Source organism: Oryx dammah, unplaced genomic scaffold (genome assembly GCF_014754425.2).
Source record: "Oryx dammah isolate SB20612 unplaced genomic scaffold, SCBI_Odam_1.1 HiC_scaffold_7, whole genome shotgun sequence".
Taxonomy (NCBI): Eukaryota; Metazoa; Chordata; class Mammalia; order Artiodactyla; family Bovidae; genus Oryx; species Oryx dammah.
The window spans coordinates 33,414,678-33,432,055 of NW_024070191.1; the positions used below are offsets into that span (position 1 = coordinate 33,414,678).

A 17,378-nucleotide genomic window follows, 5' to 3' on the forward strand; every position below is an offset into this window, starting at 1 on the left:
TTAAAAAACATCTGGTTTTCAATAACTTTTGTATATGAATCCAAATTTTATTTTCCCTTGTGTAGCATGACATTTTAAATACCTTGCAATACTAAAACAAGCGAAAAAAAACCAAACAACTTTTAACATATATGCAGAGTACATCATGCAAAATGCTGGGCTGGATGAATCACAAGTTGGAATCAAGAATCTCTCTCGCTGGGAGAAATATCAACAAGCGCACCTATGCAGATGATACCACTCCAACAGCAGAAAGTGAAGAGGAACTAAAGAGCCTCTTGATGAGAGTGAAAAAGTTGGCTTAAAGCTCAACATTCAGAAAGCAAAGATCATGGCATCTGGTCCTATCACTTCATGCCAAACAGAAGGGGAAAAAGTGGTAACAGTGACAGATTTTCTTTCTTTGGCTCCAAAATCACTGGGGATGGTGACAGCAGCCATGAAATTGAAAGATACTTGATCCTTGGAAGGAAAGTTATGACACACCTAGAAAGGGTATTAAAAAGCAGAGACACCAATTTGCTGACAAAGGTACATCTAGTCAAGACAATTGTTTTTCCAGTTGTCATGTACAGATATGAGAGTTGGACCATAAAGATGGCCGAGTGCTGAAGAATTGATGCTTTCAAGTTGTGCTGGAGGAGACTCTTGAGAGTCCCTTGGACAGCAAGGAGATCAAACCAGTCAATCCTAAAGGAAATCAACCCTGAATATTCACTGGAAGGACTGATGCTGAAGTTCCAATACTTTGGCCACCTGATGTGAACAGCCTACTCGTTGGAAAAGACTCTAATGCTGGGAAAGATTGAAGGCAAAAAGGAGAAGGGGGTGACACAAGATGAGATGGTTGGATGCCATTACTGACTCAGTGGACATGAATGTGAGCAAACTCTAGGAGACAGTGAAGGACAGGCAAGCCTGGCAGTGATGCAGTTCATGGGATCACCTGAGTCAAATGTAATTTAGTGACTGAACAGCAACAAAGCTATAAAACTGCTGTATAAATCGAAAAATTTGGGAAACCATGGTTAAAATTAAGATGACACATTAAATGTTCATGGCTAGATTTGAGTTAAAAGCACATACAACATTTTGATTGACAACATAATCTATAGCTGTGCTATTTATAATAGCACTACAAAGTGACCATTTACATTCAATTAGGTAAAATAAAATGAAAATGTTAGTTCCTTAATTGCATTCTCCACATGTCCAGTGCTTAATAGCCACATAGACAGTGGGGCTGTAAGGATACAGAAGGCTCTGTTGGAGCAGTGATTTAGTTACTAACATTCCTCCTGCTCCTCTATATTCCAAAATCCATCATCGATACTGCCTCCTGGTGATGAGACGAATTCCGTACAATTTGGGGGCACATATCCAGCATCACATTGACAATGTAGGCGAGTATTACAAATCTTGAATGAAACAGAAATAAAGAAGACCATTTTATATGTCATATAAAAATTAAATGGCTTAGTATTGATTGTGAGCCAAAGCAAATGATTAAAGTAATGCAATTTGTTATGTTACAGGCTGTTTTTACTTTAATGTGGAAAATAATTATAAAGATAAAATGCAATACAAGAAATGTTCATTCAATGCTTTTTAAATGTTGCAGAGGATTTATCTAATTTATCTCTTCAATAAAAGTAGACAACATTCTTGATACACCTGAAAATATAGAACTGTCTCTTCTAAAAAGTCATAGAAATTATGAAGCTAAAAATTATATCAGGAGTTGAAATTTATTATGAATTGTGCCAGATACTTTATAAAACTGTTTTAAGAGTCAAATTTTACAAAACACGGGGAGCAAACTAAAGGGTGAAGCTTACTTATTCAGGTACAGTTTGAAAAATTGACTTTGCTAGAAAATAGGAAGGCTAGGGGGCTTCCCTGGTAGCTCAGATGGTAAAGAATCCACCTGCAATGCAGGAGATCCTGGTTCAATTTTTTGAATTGGGAGGATCCCCTGAAGAAGGGATAGGCTACCCACTCCAGTATTCTTGGGCTTCCCTGGTAGCTCAGATGGTAAAGAATTTGGCTTGCAATGCGGCAGACCTGGGTTCAATCCCTGGGTTGGGAAGATCCTCTGGAGGAGGACACGCCAACTCACTCCAGTATTCTTGCCTGGATAAGCCCCAAGGACAGAGAAGCCTGGCAGGCTATAGTCCATGGGGTCACAAAGAGTTGGACATGACTGAGCACATAAGCACAGCACAGCACAGGAAGGCTAGAATATATTTATAAATATGAACTTATGGATGAATCAAAAGATGGGTCAGAAGCAGAATAGGGAATCTAGGGATAAGTTCAGGAAAAATTAAATTGAAATTAAATAATAAAGAAATGGAACATAAAAGAAATCGAAAATAATAGGATGTGTAAATAGGAGGTAAATTTTAATACAAGGCACACAGACAGGTCACTTTTTCCAGGATTACTACAGAAAACATGAAACATCAAGATAATGGGAGATACTAACTACCATTTTAAAGCTAAATGCATGCTTAGAAATTCTTAAATGGGGCACAGATTTCTATAATTCAGGTGATGATTTCACAATGGATAGAGAAATAAAAGTGCAAATGGAAAATGTGACCAGACACACTGAAATGCTATTATTAATTAAAAAATGAAAATTAGCAATAAATTTAGCATGTTAGAAGATATTAGTAAACTAAGAAGCCCATCTGGCCTGAATTTGAAGAAATGTTTTCACTCCTGATAGGTGAAGAAAAACTGATATAATATTTCCTGAAGACAGGCAATATTTATTAAAATTCAAATTATGCATATATTTGGCCCATCAGATATCAATGCAATCAATTTATGAAATCAAATAATTCTGCAAGGTGAATGTACAGCAGTGTCCACTGTACCACTATTTAAAATAGTTAAATAAAAATTCAGTATTATCTAAAAGTCCATCAGTGAATGACTTCAAATACAGAAAGAACCATAGAGAAAAATAAATTGAAGTCACTGATCTGAGATAGATTTCAAAGGATACGGAACTCTGCTGTCAAACATATATTAGATTATGAGTAATGTGTAATAGAAATAAAGTTTGTGAGTGTTTCGTATATATCAGTTATCAGTTCAATTCAGTTCAGTTCGGTCAGTCAGTCATGTACAACCCCATGGACTGCAATACACCAGGCTTCTCTGTCCTTCACCAATACCTGGAGCTTGCTCAAACTCATGTTCATCGAGTTAGTGATGCTATCCAACCATCTCATCCTCTGTCATCCCCTTCTCCTTCTGCCTTCAATCTTTCAAACAACAGAGCCATGCACTCAATTATAAGCAGCATTTATATTTATGTATAAATACATACATGTATATACTAACTCCAGAAAGAATGAAGAGATGGAGCCAAAGCAAAAACAACACCCAGTTGTGGATGTGACTGGTGATAGAAGTAACGTCCGATGCTATAAAGAGTAATATTGCATAGGAACTTGGAATATTAGGTCCATCAATCAAGACAAATTGGAAGTGGTCAAGTAGGAGATGGCAAGAATGAACGTTGACATTTTAGGCATCAGTGAACTAAAATGGACTGGGATGGGTATCTACTACTGTGGGCAAGAATCACTTAGAAGAAATGGAGTAGCCATCAGAGTCAACAAAAGAGTCTGAAATGCAGTACTTGGATGCAGTCTCAAAAATGACAGAATGATCTCTGTTCGTTTCCAAGGTGAACCATTCAGTACCACAGTAATCCAAGTCTATGCCCCAACGAGTAATGCTGAAGAAGTTGAAGTTGAACAGTTCTATGAAGACCTACAAGACTTTCTAGAACTAACACTGAAAAAAGATGTCTTTTTCATTATAGGGAACTAGAATGCAAAAGAAAGAAGTCAAGAAATACCTGGAGTAATGAAAACATTTGGCCTTGGAATGAAGCAGAATGAAGCAGGACAAAGGCCAAGAGAGTTTTGCCAAGAGATTGCACAGGTCATAGCAAACACCCTCTTCCAACAACACAAGAGAAGACTCTACACATGGACATCACCAGATGGTCAATACCAAAACCAGATTGATTATATTCTTTACATACAAAGATGGAGAAGCTCTATATAGCCAGCAAAATCAAGATGGGGAGCTGACTGTGGCTGAGATCATGAGCTCCTTATTGCCAAATTCAGACTGAAATTGAAGAAAGTGGAGAAAACCACTAGACCATTCAGGTATGACCTAAATCAAATCCCTTATGATTATACAAGGGAAGAGACAAATTGATTCAAGGGATTAGATCTGATAGACAGAGTGCCTGAAGACCTATGGACAAAGGCTCATGATATTGTAAAGGAGGCAGTGATCAAAATCATTCCCAAGAAAAAGAAATGCAAAAGGGAAAAATGGCTGTCTGAGGAGTCCTCACAAGTATCTGAGAAAAGAAGAGAAGCTAAAGGAAAAGGAGAAAGAGAAAGTTATAACCATTTGAATACAGAGTTCCGAAGAATAGCAAGGAGAGGTAAGAAAGCCTTCTTCAGCAATCAGTACAAAAAAATAGAGGAAAACAACAGAATGTGAAAGACTAGAGATCTCTTCAAGAAAACTAGAGATGTTAAGAGAACATTTCATGCAAAGATGGGCTCAATAAAGAACAGAAATATTATGGACCTAACAGAAGCAGAAGATATTAAGAAAAGGTGGTAAGAATACACAGAAGAACTATACAAAAAAGATCTTCATGACTGAGATAATCATGATGGTATGATCACTCACCTAGAGCCAGACATCCTGGAATGTGAAGTCAAGTGGGTCTTAGGAAGCATGCCTATGAACAAAGCTAGTGGAGGTGATGGAATTCCAGGTGAGCTATTTCAAATCCTGAAAGATGATGCTATGGAAGTGCAGCACTCAATATGCCAGCAAATTTGGAAAACTCAGCAGTGGCCACAGGACTGAAAAAGGTCAGTTTTCATTCCAATCCCAAAGAAAGGCAATGCCAAAGAATGCTCAAACGACTGCATAATTGAACTCATCTCACACGCTAGTAAAGTAATGCTCAAAATTCTCCAAGCCAGGCTTCAATAGTACATGGACTGTGAACTTCCAAAAGTTCAAGCTCGATTTAGAAAGGCAGAGGAACCAGAGATCAAATTACCAACATCCGATGGATCACTGAAAAAGCAAGAGAGTTCCAGAAAAACATCTATTTCTGCTTTATTGACTATGCCAAAGCCTTTGACTCTGTGGATCACAAAAAACTGTGGAAAATTCTGAAAGAGATGGGAATACTAGAACAGCTGACCTGCCTCCTGAGAAATCTGTATACAGGTCAAGACAGCAACAGTTAGAAATGGACATGGAACAACACACAGGTTCCAAGTCGGGAAAGGAGTATGTCAACGCTGTATATTGTCACCGTGCTTATTTAACTTTTATGCAGAGTACCTCATGAGAAATGCTGGACTGGATGAAGCACATGCTGGAGTCAATATTGCAAGGTGAAATATCAGTAACCTCAGATATGCAGATGACACCACCCTTATGGCAGTAAATGAAGAGGTACTAAAAAGTCTTTTGATGAAAGTGAAAGAGGAGAGTGAAAAAGTTGGCTTAAAGCTCAACATTCAGAAAATGAAGATCATGGCATCTGGTCCCATCACTTCATGGAAAATAAATGGGGAAACAGTGGAAACAGTGTCAGACTTTATCTTTGGGGGCTCCAAAATCACTGTGGATGGTGATTGCAGCCATGAAATTAAAAGATGCTTGTTCCTTGGAAGAAAAGTTATGACCAACCTAGACAGCATATTAAAAAGCAGAGACATTACTTTGCCAACAAAGGAGCATCTAGTCAAAGCTATGATTTTAATAGTAGTCATGTATGGATATGAGAGTTGGACTATAAAGAAAGCTGAAGGCAGAAAAATCGATGCTTTTGAATTGCAGTGTTGGAGAAGACTCTTGAGAGTCCCTTGGACTGTACGGGAATCCAACCAGTTTGTCCTAAAGGAAATCAATACCGAATGTTCATTGGAAGAACTGATGCTGGAGCTGAAACTCCAATACTTTGGCCACCTAATGTGAAGAACTGATTCACTGGAAAAGACCCAGATGCTAGCAAGGATTGAACGTGGGAGGTGAAGGGGACGACAGAGGGTGAGATGGTTGCATGGCATCACTGACTCAATGGATATGAGTTTGAGTAAACTCTGGGAGTTGGTGATGGACAGGGAGGCCTGGCGTGCTGCAGTCCTTGGGGTCACAAAGCGTTGGACACGACTGAGTGACTGATCTGAACTGAACTTATATAGATGTAACACTAAATATATCTATTTCCAAAACTATGCAGTCTCTACCCAACATTATAATAGCTTATGTCTCATATTGCATTTTTGTGCAAAGTTTAAAAGTTTTTAGCTCATGAAGTGTGCAATGATCTGATAGAATACATAGAACATGGAGACATGTATAAATAATGAAGTTTGGTTTCTGCATTTAACTGAAATTTTCCAAAGAAATTTCCACATCCATAAATCTGAAGCTTATTATTATCTTGTAAAATGTTATGATATGTATTTTAAAACTATACATAAAATAGAGTAACAATTACATACCCCATGTCCTTTACATTTGACAAGTGGGTCACAAGGTTGATACTGACTGTATTGGTTGACTGCCTTGCAAGCTCCGTTGTCACAAAACTAAAATGAAACAACCGACAACTTCAAAGTCAGGAATTCATTAACTGTACTTATGCTTGGGGCTGGTGCGTGGGGATGATCCAGAGAGATGATATGGGGTGGGAGATGGGAGGGGGATTCAGGATTGGGAGCTTGTATACACCCATGGTGGATTCATGTCAATGTATGGCAAAACCAATACAGTATTGTAAAGTAAAATAAAGTAAAAATAAAATTTAAATAAATAAATAAGAAATTAGATACACAATATGATATATACTTAGGATGAACTTGAATTTCATAACATCTACTCATTCTAATAAAAAACTTGAAGTCAAAATGATACATTATTACTTTATCAAACATCAAGTTTTACAATAAGATATTGCTTCCTTTGAAGGAGCAGGCTTGTGAGTTTACTAATAGCCAATGAAAATTATTAAAGTATTGTAATTTGGTATGTTACAGGAAGTTTTTATTTTAATATGGAAAAAGATTAAAAAAATAAAATACAATACAAGAAATGTCCATTCAGTGCTTTTCAAGTGCCATAGAGATTTTCTCTAATTTGTCTCAATAAAAGTAGACAACATTTTTGATATACCTGAAAACATAGAACTTTTCTATGTCTTATGTACAAGGCATAGAAATTATGCAGCTAAAAATTATAGCTGATATAAGAACAAAACAAGCCAAATTAGAATGAGCATTTGAAATGGGCCTTTGCACTTTCTATGCATTTATATGTATATGCTCACATTGAGCTTGAGAGGGAGATATTTTTATACACATTTTATATTTGATGAGAATTAAATGTACACTTTTTAGGTCATGTTACCACTGATTGACAGAACCAATATTCAGTGCAAGAACTACTTTAATCATAGAGGCCACTAATCAATGCTCAGTACCATTGCTTCAACCAGTCATTTTTACATTCTTCTAACTTTATAACAGTATCCCTTGTCTTTTACAAAAGCAATGTTCTCCTTCATACCTAAGTTTATCTATCTTTGAATTTGAAATAGAAATTATACCCAAGTCATAGGTTATGAGGGTGAAATAATTTATTACACATAAAGGAACAAAAATAGTTTGGGACATAGTAAATGCTCACTAAATATAAATTTGTGTTTTAGTTATTTATTTAACCTGATTTTGATGTAGACTGCATGTTAATGTTCTTCTATCAAAATTTTAATTTAATTTGAATACTTTGGGGGACATGTTCTAAGATTATCTGCCCACTTTTCTCAAGTTATCTGATAGAATATCCAACAGATGATGAAGTCTAAAACATTTGTTATTTTCTATCACTATTGGTAAGTAAATATACGGACAAAGGTGCATCTAGTCAAAGCTATGGTTTTTCCAGCAGTCATGTAGGATGTGTTCAGTTCAGTCACTCAGTCATGTGCGACTCTTTGCAACCGCATGAACTGCAGCATGCCAGGCCTCCCTGTCCATTACCAACTCCCGGAGTCCACCCAAATTCATGTCCATTGAGTCGGTGACGCCATCCAACCATCTCATCCTCTGTCGTCCTCTTCTTCTCCTGCCTTCAATCTTTCCAGCATCAGGGTCTTTTCAAATGAGTCAGCTCTTCACTCAGGTGGCCAAAGTATTTGAGTTTCAGCTTCAACATCAGTCCTTCCAATGAATATTCAGGACTGGGAGGGATTGTGGGAAAGAGGAGAAGGGGACGACAGACGGTGAGATGGCTGGATGGCATCACCAACTCGATGCACATGAGTTTGGGTGAACTCCAGTAGTTGGTGATGGACACGACTGAGAGACTGAACTGAACTGAGCTAAGAATGGGTGAGAAAAAGGGAGAGATTTCATTTACTTTTTCATTGATTAGCTTATCTACTTTTGGACAGGCACATGCCCCAAACACATTCCTTTTCAAGTTTGAAATGAATGTGCTGAGATGTGGTTATCATCCCTCATATTCCTATGGGGACTAGAATCAGTTAGATAAACTATTCTGCTGGCTGCTTCATATTGCTTAAAGCAGTGGTCCCCAATATTTTTGGCACCAGGGACAGGTAATGTGAGTGATGGGGAGTGATAGGGAGTGGCAGGCAAAGCTTTGCTTGCTTTCTTGGCACTTACTTACTGCCGTGTGGCCTGGTTCCTATTAAAGGTTGGGGACCCCTGGCTATTTCTAACAGCAATATAATTTTGTTGTTAATGCTTATTGACTTTATTTTTTTTTTCTTTGGAATTGAGATTTTCCTGGTTCATGGTATGAAGAGTGTGATTTTTGATTGAAACCTAGATTTTGATTACTGTGTTATGAGATTCTGGTTAAACCTTGTGGTTAAACCTGGTTAAACTTTCTGGTTCAGCAGTTCTTCTCTATTACAACTCTGAAGTAGGGGAAAGGAACACTGCCTCATTTTTGCCAGGTAATGCTGAAAGTAGGAGAAGGGAATGGCAACGCACTCCAGTATTCTTGCCTGGACAATGCTGTGGACAAAGGAGTCTGGTGGGCTACAGTACAAGGAGTCGCAAAGAGTTGTACGAGACTGAGCGACTATCACTCACTCAGCATTGGAAGTACAGAATCCACTAATATCTGGAATGAGAGGGGCTCCTTATTACTGCAAGTGGCTGGGGAGAACAGGCTCTCCACAAATCCTCAGTTCTACCATCCTGGTGAGAGTAGAAGTGTAGCTACAATTTTATCTATATCCTTTGGCTGCAGTAGAGAATCCATTGTTTAAAAGTGTACCATCTTGCTAAGCTGTTCATTTGGCTAAAGTCAGCCTTTCTTTTATGACTTATTTCTGTCTTTCATTTGACACTTCTGAGTTTCTGACTTCTCTGGCACTCAGTTTGGGAGATATAAGGCTAAAAGCAAAGAGATCACATTGTTATGTTGTTCCACAGGTACTGAGGTGCCTAGCTGATCTGCTGAAAGAATCTTTCAGGTTTTGGAATCTTCTTATGTTTATTTTACATTTAATATCCAGGTCTCCTAGCTACAATTAATCAGAAGAATAGAGGAAAGTACATCTAGTCTGCCCTGGAACTTCAAATCTCTATCCAGTAGTTTTAACCATGATATAATACATTTATCAATATTTCCCCTTATCTGTAACTGACTTTGTACCATTGGAGATAACTCTGAGATACTTAGATACTCACAGATACTATCCCTAAGTTTTCTTTGAGTTTTTATTAATGCATTTTGATCTATAATTCCTTTGAAATAATATTTTATACCTTTGTCTATAGGCTAATTTATCCTTTTACTTATTGGCTTTTATTTTAATTAGTTCAACTTTATCTTCAGTCTTGTTATTTAGTAACATGAATTCCCAATTTCCATTTCATTTCAAATTGCATTGGCTATTTTGTACATTTAGCTCTTGCATTTTAATATAACCTTTAAATAAGTTTTTCAATTTCCACCAGCAACTCATTCTCTGCCCCCCACCTCAGAAAAGAAACCTGGTGGAATCATGATTCTTCTGGATTCTTCTGCATCATATTCATTAATTGATTTTGAGAACAGTAACATTTTAACAATATTGCCTTCCAAGTCAAAGACACAATCTATGCTTAAATAGTGATCACAACCCACATAATTTTCATGTGTAGTCAAAAAAGTAGAGCTGAAGGGGATGGGAGATGGATAAATTAGGAGTTTAGGATTAGCAGATAAAAAACACTATATACAAAATAGATAAATGAGAAGGTCCTACAGTATAGCACATGAAACTATATTCAATATCTTATAATACACCACAATGGAAAAGAATATATATAACTGAATCACTTTGCTGTACACAAGATACTAACACAGCCCTGTAACTCAACTATACTCAATTAAAAAAATCTTTAAGGTAGAAATAATGTCTTGCAGGTTTTACCTTGATTTCTCTATCACCATAATATTACATATCTCTATGTCATTAAAAATTATTTGTATTGGGTATGGGCTTTCCTGGTGGCTCAGACGGTAAAGAATCCACTTGCAATGTGGGAGACTTAGGTTCAATTCCTGGGTTGGAAAGATCCCCTGGAGAATGTAATGGCTGCCCACTCCAGTGTTCTGGCCTGGAGAACCCCCATGGACAGAGAAGAATGGTAGGCTAAAGTCCATGGGGTTGCAGAGTTGGACACAACTGAGTGACATTCACTTTCACTTCCTGTGCTTAACTTATCTGATCAACCTATAATTGGCATTTAGTGTGTCTTGTTTATTTTATCTATTAAAACTCACATCATAATTGCTCTATATCAATGTCTATTCCCTAATATTTGAAAATTAATCTTAATTACATCAGAAATAGATTAAAAAGTGTGATGATAAATTTGAATCCTAAACATTTCAAAATCACTTTCCATAAAATATCTGTTAATTTATACTTATTTTAGGAAGATTATAAATTACGCTTCTCACCATCAGTTCTTTTTTTACTTGAAGTATAGCTGGTTTACAATATTATATTAGTTTTGGATATACTACATATTGATTCAATATTTTTATATATTATACTCCATTTAAAATTAATATAAAATATTGGCTATATTCTCTGAGCTGTATAATATATTCTTGTAGCTTATTTGGAAGACAACACAAACAGACAGAAAGACACACCACATTCTTGAATAGGCAGAATCAATACTGTCCAAAGGACTACATTGTCCAAGGCAATTTCCAGATTTAATGAAATTCATATCAAATTACCAATGGAATTTTTCACAGAGCTAGAACAAAAATCATAAAATTTGTAAAGAGACAGAAAAGACCCCAAATAACCAAAAAATCTAAAGAAAAATGAAGCTGGAGAATCAGGCTCCCGAACTTTATACTACAAAGCTACAGTCACCAAAACAGGAAGGTACTGGCACAAAAACACATATAGATCAGTGGACTAGGACACAAAGCTGATGATAAACCCATACACCTATGGTCACCTAATCTATGACAAAGCAGGCAAGACTATACAATGGAGGAAAGACAGTCTCTTCAATAAGCGGTGCTGGGAAACTGGACAGCTATATGTAAAAAAAAAAAAAAGAAGAAGAAGAAGAAGAAGAAGAAGAAGAAAACTCTAACCACACACACACACGAGCTCAAAATGAATTAAAGACTTAAATGTAAGACTGAATACTATAAAACTCTCAGAGGAAAAAAAGACCAAACATCCTGTAACATAAACTGCAGCAATATCTTTTTTGACCCATCTCCCAGAGTAATGGAAATAAAAACAAAAATAAATGGTACCTAATTAAAATCAAAAGCTGTTGCACAGCAAAGGGAATCATATACAAAAACAAAAAGACAACTCACAGGATGGGAGAAGATATTTGCAAATGATGCAACTGACAAAGGATTAGCCTTTAAAATTTTCAAACATCTCATGCAGCTCAACATCATAAAAACACACAACTCAGTCAAAACATGGGCAAAAGACCTAAAGAGAGACATTGCTCTAGAGAAGACATACAGATGGGTAAGTGGCCTATGAGAAGATGTTCACATAGTTAATTACTTAAAATGAAAGTGTTAGGCAATTAGCTGTGTCTGACTCTTTGCAACCCCGTGGACTGTCAGAGAACTAAGATCATGGCATCCAATCTCATCACTTTATGGCAAATAGATGGGAAACAATGGGAACTTGACAGATTTTATCTTCTTGGGCTTCAAAATCACTGTGGAGACTGAGGCCATGAAATTAAAAGACACTTGCTTCTTGAAAGAAAGCCTATGACAAACATGGACAGCGTATTAAGAAACAGGGACATTACTTTGCGGACAAAGGTCTGTATAGTCAAAGCTATGGTTTTTCCAGTAGTCATGTATGGATGGGAGTTGGACCATAAGGAAGACTGAGCACTGAAGGATTGATGCTTTCAAACTGTGGTGCTGGAGAAGACTCTTGAGAGTCCCTTGGACTGCAAGGAGATCAAACCAGTCAATCCTAAGTGAAATCAACCCTGAACATTCATTGGAAGGACTGATGCTAAAGCTGAATCTCTAATACTTTGGCCACCTGATGGGAAGAGTCAACTCGCATGTACACCCATGGTGGATTCATGTCAATGTATGGCAAAACCAATACAGAATTGTAAAGTAAAATAAAAATAAAAATAAGAAATTAAGTGAGTTAACTATCCTAGTCTTGAGGGAATGTCTTTGTGTCCCAGCGTCCCTATACAGTCTGTGTGTACCCAGTGGTTTTTGTGGGAGAGCCAGATCTGACATGATCATGGGTCACATCCTGACCCAGGGTGTGCTGCCTGCTGTCACTTTGGTGAGATGCAGGATTGATGACAAAGGGATAGAGCCAGTGCCCGGTGTGAGCTGAGACTTCTCCTATGATCCGTGGCTATCACCACCCTACTGGGGAGATGGCATCAGGTCCCAAGCTGCTGATGGTGAAAGGACAAGGACAACCTTCTGGTATAAGGTTGGGTCCAAGTTGGTTCAGTTCATTCTAAGTATGCACCTTCCCCCTCCATCCTGGGAATGGCACCTCTGCCCCAGAGGGTATGATCCCTGAAGCAAGAGGGTGCTGGAGTGGGTGCCTGATGTGGCTGGGGCATGTGCCCTGGTATGACTCTGGAATGTCAGCCAGAATTCTAGACACTTCCTGATCCACTCCCTCTATAAGCAGCAGAAATAGCTGCCCTTGCCCCATTCAGCTCCATCCTTCCCAAGTGCACACTCTCCTCAGCAATGACAGACTTTGCCCCACTGCAAAGCAGTGCTGCAGCGAGTGAGGCCAGGGCAGATATTCAACATGGCCTGGGGTGCACCTTGCATGGTTTCAGGAAAAGAGCCAGAGCTCCAGGCAGGTTCAGTCAGCTTCCTCTGCCTTGTTCCCTGGAGTAAAGCCAGTTCTTTACAAGCAGAGTCTTGTTTTTTTTTTTTTTTTTTCCACAGCCCTCCTGGTGATAGCTCAGTTGGTAAATAATTCACCTGCAATGCAGGAGACTCTGGTTCAATTTCTGGGTTGGGAAGATCCTCTAGAGAAGGGATAGGCTACCCACTCCAGTATTCTTGGGGTTCCCTTGTGGCTCAGCTTGTGATAGCTCAGTTGGTAAAGAATCCGCCTGCAATGCGGGAGACCTGGGTTCGATCCCTGGGTGGGGAAGTTCCCCTGGAGAAAGGAAAGGCTACCCACTCCAGTATTCTGGCCTGGACAATTCCATGGACTACAGTCCATGGGGTCGCAGAGTCAGACACGACTGAGCGACTTGCACTGACACTTGTAAGCCCCACTGATTTTCAAACTTGATAAAGGATCAAATCCCAGGCCTGGGGTATCCAGTAATCAGTTTAAACCACTCACTTCCCAGGGAGGGTCTCTGAACCATGGACACACACACACACACACACACACACACACACACACCCCTCACCCTTCCTCTATGCTCCCTCCTAGAGGCACAGGTGCTATACTGATTGTTTGTCCTCCCTGCCTCCCTCACAAGTATCCAGTTTGTTTTCAGGGAGAATTGCTTCACATGTAGATGTATTTTTGATGTGTTCCTGGAGAGAGGTGAGTTTAACATCTTCCTATGATGACATCTTCATCTCCTCACCATCAAATGTTATTTTTGATGTCAAAATGATAACACAGAAAAAATAGCTGAATATTCACTTACTTTGAATTTATTTAATCACAGGTTAAGTTAGAACATTTTCATGTTTCTTAATCATATGTTCAATTTCATGATTTTTTTGTACAGATAAACACTAGAATATGTGTGTGTGTGCACAGGTACATGTATACTGGGATATGTGTTCGTGCACACATGTACATCTATACTGGGATACATGTGTGTACACATGTATATATATACTGGGGTATGGATGTATTTGCACAGGTACATATATACTGGGGTATGTGTGTGTGTGCACATGTTCATATACACTGGGGTACATGTGTGTGTGTGTGCACATGTGCATATATACTGGGGTACGTGTGTGTGAGCCTCAGTTCAGTTCAGTCGCTCAGTCATGTCTGACTCTTTGAGACCCCATGAATCACAGCACGCCAGGCCTGTGTGTGCATAGGTACCTATATACTGGGATATGTGTGTATACACATGTGTATATAAATATATATATATATGTATTCTGGGGTACGTGTGTGTGCACATGTACATATACACTGGGGTACGTGTGTGTGTGCGCATAGGTACATATATACTGGGGTGTGTGTGTAAACATGTACATATATACTGGTGTGTGTGTGTGTGTGTGTGTGCGCATGCACAGGTACATAAATACTGGGATATGTGTGTGTGCACACATGTACATGTATACTGGGGTATGTGTGTGTTCACACACACACACACATATATATATATACTAGGGCATGTGTGTGTGCACAGGTACATATATACTGGGGTATACACATAGATAGGCATATATATATATATATACATATACACACACACATAGTGGGGGTGTCAGTTCAGTTCAGTTCAGTTGTTCAGTCGTGTCCGACTCTTTGTGACCCCAGGAATCGCAGCACACCAGGCCTCCCTGTCCATCACCATCTCCCAGAGTTCACTCAGACTCACGTCCATCAAGTCCATGATGCCATCCAGCCATCTTATCCTCTGTTGTCCCCTTTTCCTCCTGCCCCCAATCTCTCCCAGCATCAGTCTTTTCCAATGAGTCAACTCTTCACATGAGGTGTCCAAAGTACTGGAGCTTCAGCTTTAGCATCATTCCTTCCAAAGAACACCCAGGGCTGATCTCCTTCAGAATGGACTGGTTGGATCTCCTTGCAGTCCAAGGGACTCTCAAGAGTCTTCTCCAATACCACAGTTCAAAAGCATCAATTCTTCAGCACTCAGCCTTCTTCACAGTCCAACTCTCACATCCATACATGACCACTGGAAAAACCATAGCCTTGACTAGGCGGACCTTAGTCAGCAAAGTAATGTCTCTGCTTTTCAATATTCTATCTAGGCGGGTCACAGGTTTTCTTCCAAGGAGTAAGCGTCTTTTAATTTCATGGCTTCAGTCACCATCTGCAGTGATTTTGGAGCCCGAAAAAATAAAGTCTGACACGGTTTCTACTGTTTCCCCATCTATTTCCCATGAAGTGATGAGACCAGATGCCATGATCTTCGTTTTCTGAATGTTGAGCTTTAAGCCAACTTTTTCACTCTCCTCTTTCACTTTCATCAAGAGGCTTTTTAGCTCCTCTTCACTTTCTGCCATAATGTTGATGTCGTCTGCAGGGGTGTACCCACTATGATACCTGATACCTATAACTCTGATACCAATCGAGTGTCCAAGAATTCAATTCAACTCATTCTGACACAATCTATCTGCAGTTAGAATCAAATTCCAAAAGTTAAAAAAGCTCAGTCCCAGAAGACTCTTCCCATTTCAGACACCAGATTCGAGTCTTTATCCTTCTGACCAACTGCCTATAAATTGGAGGTTCCCATGGCTCCCTCTCAGGTTTGATAATTTCCTAATTTGGCTCACAGAACTTAGGGAAAGACCTCACTTATGTTTACTAATTTATGGGAAAGAATATAACTCAGGAACAGCCAAATGGAAGAGATGCACAGGTCAATTATGTTGTCGGTTGAGAGGAAGTGACATTGTCTCCATGTCCTCTCCAGGCACATCCTCATTACAACACATTGTGTTCACCAACTTACAAACTATCTTGAGTCTGATCATTCAAAAATTTTTAGAGTCCAGTCTCCAGCCATATCATTCCCTTTATTGGTGCTGTGAGTGGAGCTTAAAGCTCCACCTCATTAATCAATTGGTTTTTCTGGTGACTAGCATACTCTAAAGCATCAAGAGGCACCACCCTATTACCTCATTAGCATAAATTCAGATTTCTTTGGATGAATCTCATTATGAATAACACCAAATATTCCTGTCAGGAAATTCTAAGGTTTAGGAGCTCAGAGCCAGAAACCAAAGGAAAAGGCCAAATTAATTTTCTTGTGCATGTTAAAGCACATTATACTATTATAACACTATATTAGTTTTTTATAATTAATGAATCATTGAATTAGTTAATAATTTTACATATTTACTCTTCCGTATTTATGGTAAACATGATTGCATTTTGTTTTAAATGATGCTTAGAGGGATGACATATTACTTCATAATGCAGTCAGCATCACTATGTTCCTTTATGATTGAAAGTGAAGGTTGCTCAGTCTTGTCCAACTCTTTGCCAACTTCATGGACTGTAGCCTCCAGACTCTTCTGTCCATGGAATTATTCAGGCAAGAATACTGGCGTGGAGAGCTGTTCCCTTCTACAGGGTCAACTGTAGCCTTCCAGACTCCTCTGTCCATGGAATTCTTCAGGCAAGAATAATGGAATGGGTAGCCTATCCCTTTTCTAGGGGATCTTCCCAATCCAGGAATTGAACTGGGGTCTCCTGTATTGTAGGCAGATTCTTTACAAGCTGAGCTACCAGGGAAGCCATTATATTTATGTGAGACTATCTTTTGCCATTCTGAGATAAGGTTACTATTTACTTCCAATTTCCTCTACTCTTCAACCAGTAACACTGAAGAAGCTGAAGCTGAACGGTTCTATGAAGACCTACAAGACCTTTTAGAACTAACACCCAAAAAAGATGTCCTTTTCATTATAGGGGACTGGAATGCAAAAGTAGGGAGTGAAGAAACACCTGGAGTAACAGGCAAATTTGGCCTTGGAATACGGAATGAAGCAGGGCAAAGACTAATAGAATTTTGCCAAGAAAA

The 17,378-nt window shown here is 38.7% G+C and overlaps 1 protein-coding gene across 1 annotated transcript in view; it reads right to left on the reverse strand.

Annotated features, from left to right (window-relative positions):
• LOC120865696 (A disintegrin and metallopeptidase domain 3-like) overlaps positions 1-17,378 on the reverse strand; it is a 102,557-nt gene that overhangs the window by 8,750 nt on the left and 76,429 nt on the right. Inside the window, exons 8-9 of the mRNA XM_040243014.1 lie at positions 6,582-6,668; positions 1,292-1,418 (exon numbers count right to left, since the gene is read on the reverse strand). Of these exons, the coding sequence (XP_040098948.1) occupies positions 1,292-1,418; positions 6,582-6,668 (214 nt within the window). The remainder of the gene's footprint in view (positions 1-1,291; positions 1,419-6,581; positions 6,669-17,378) is intronic.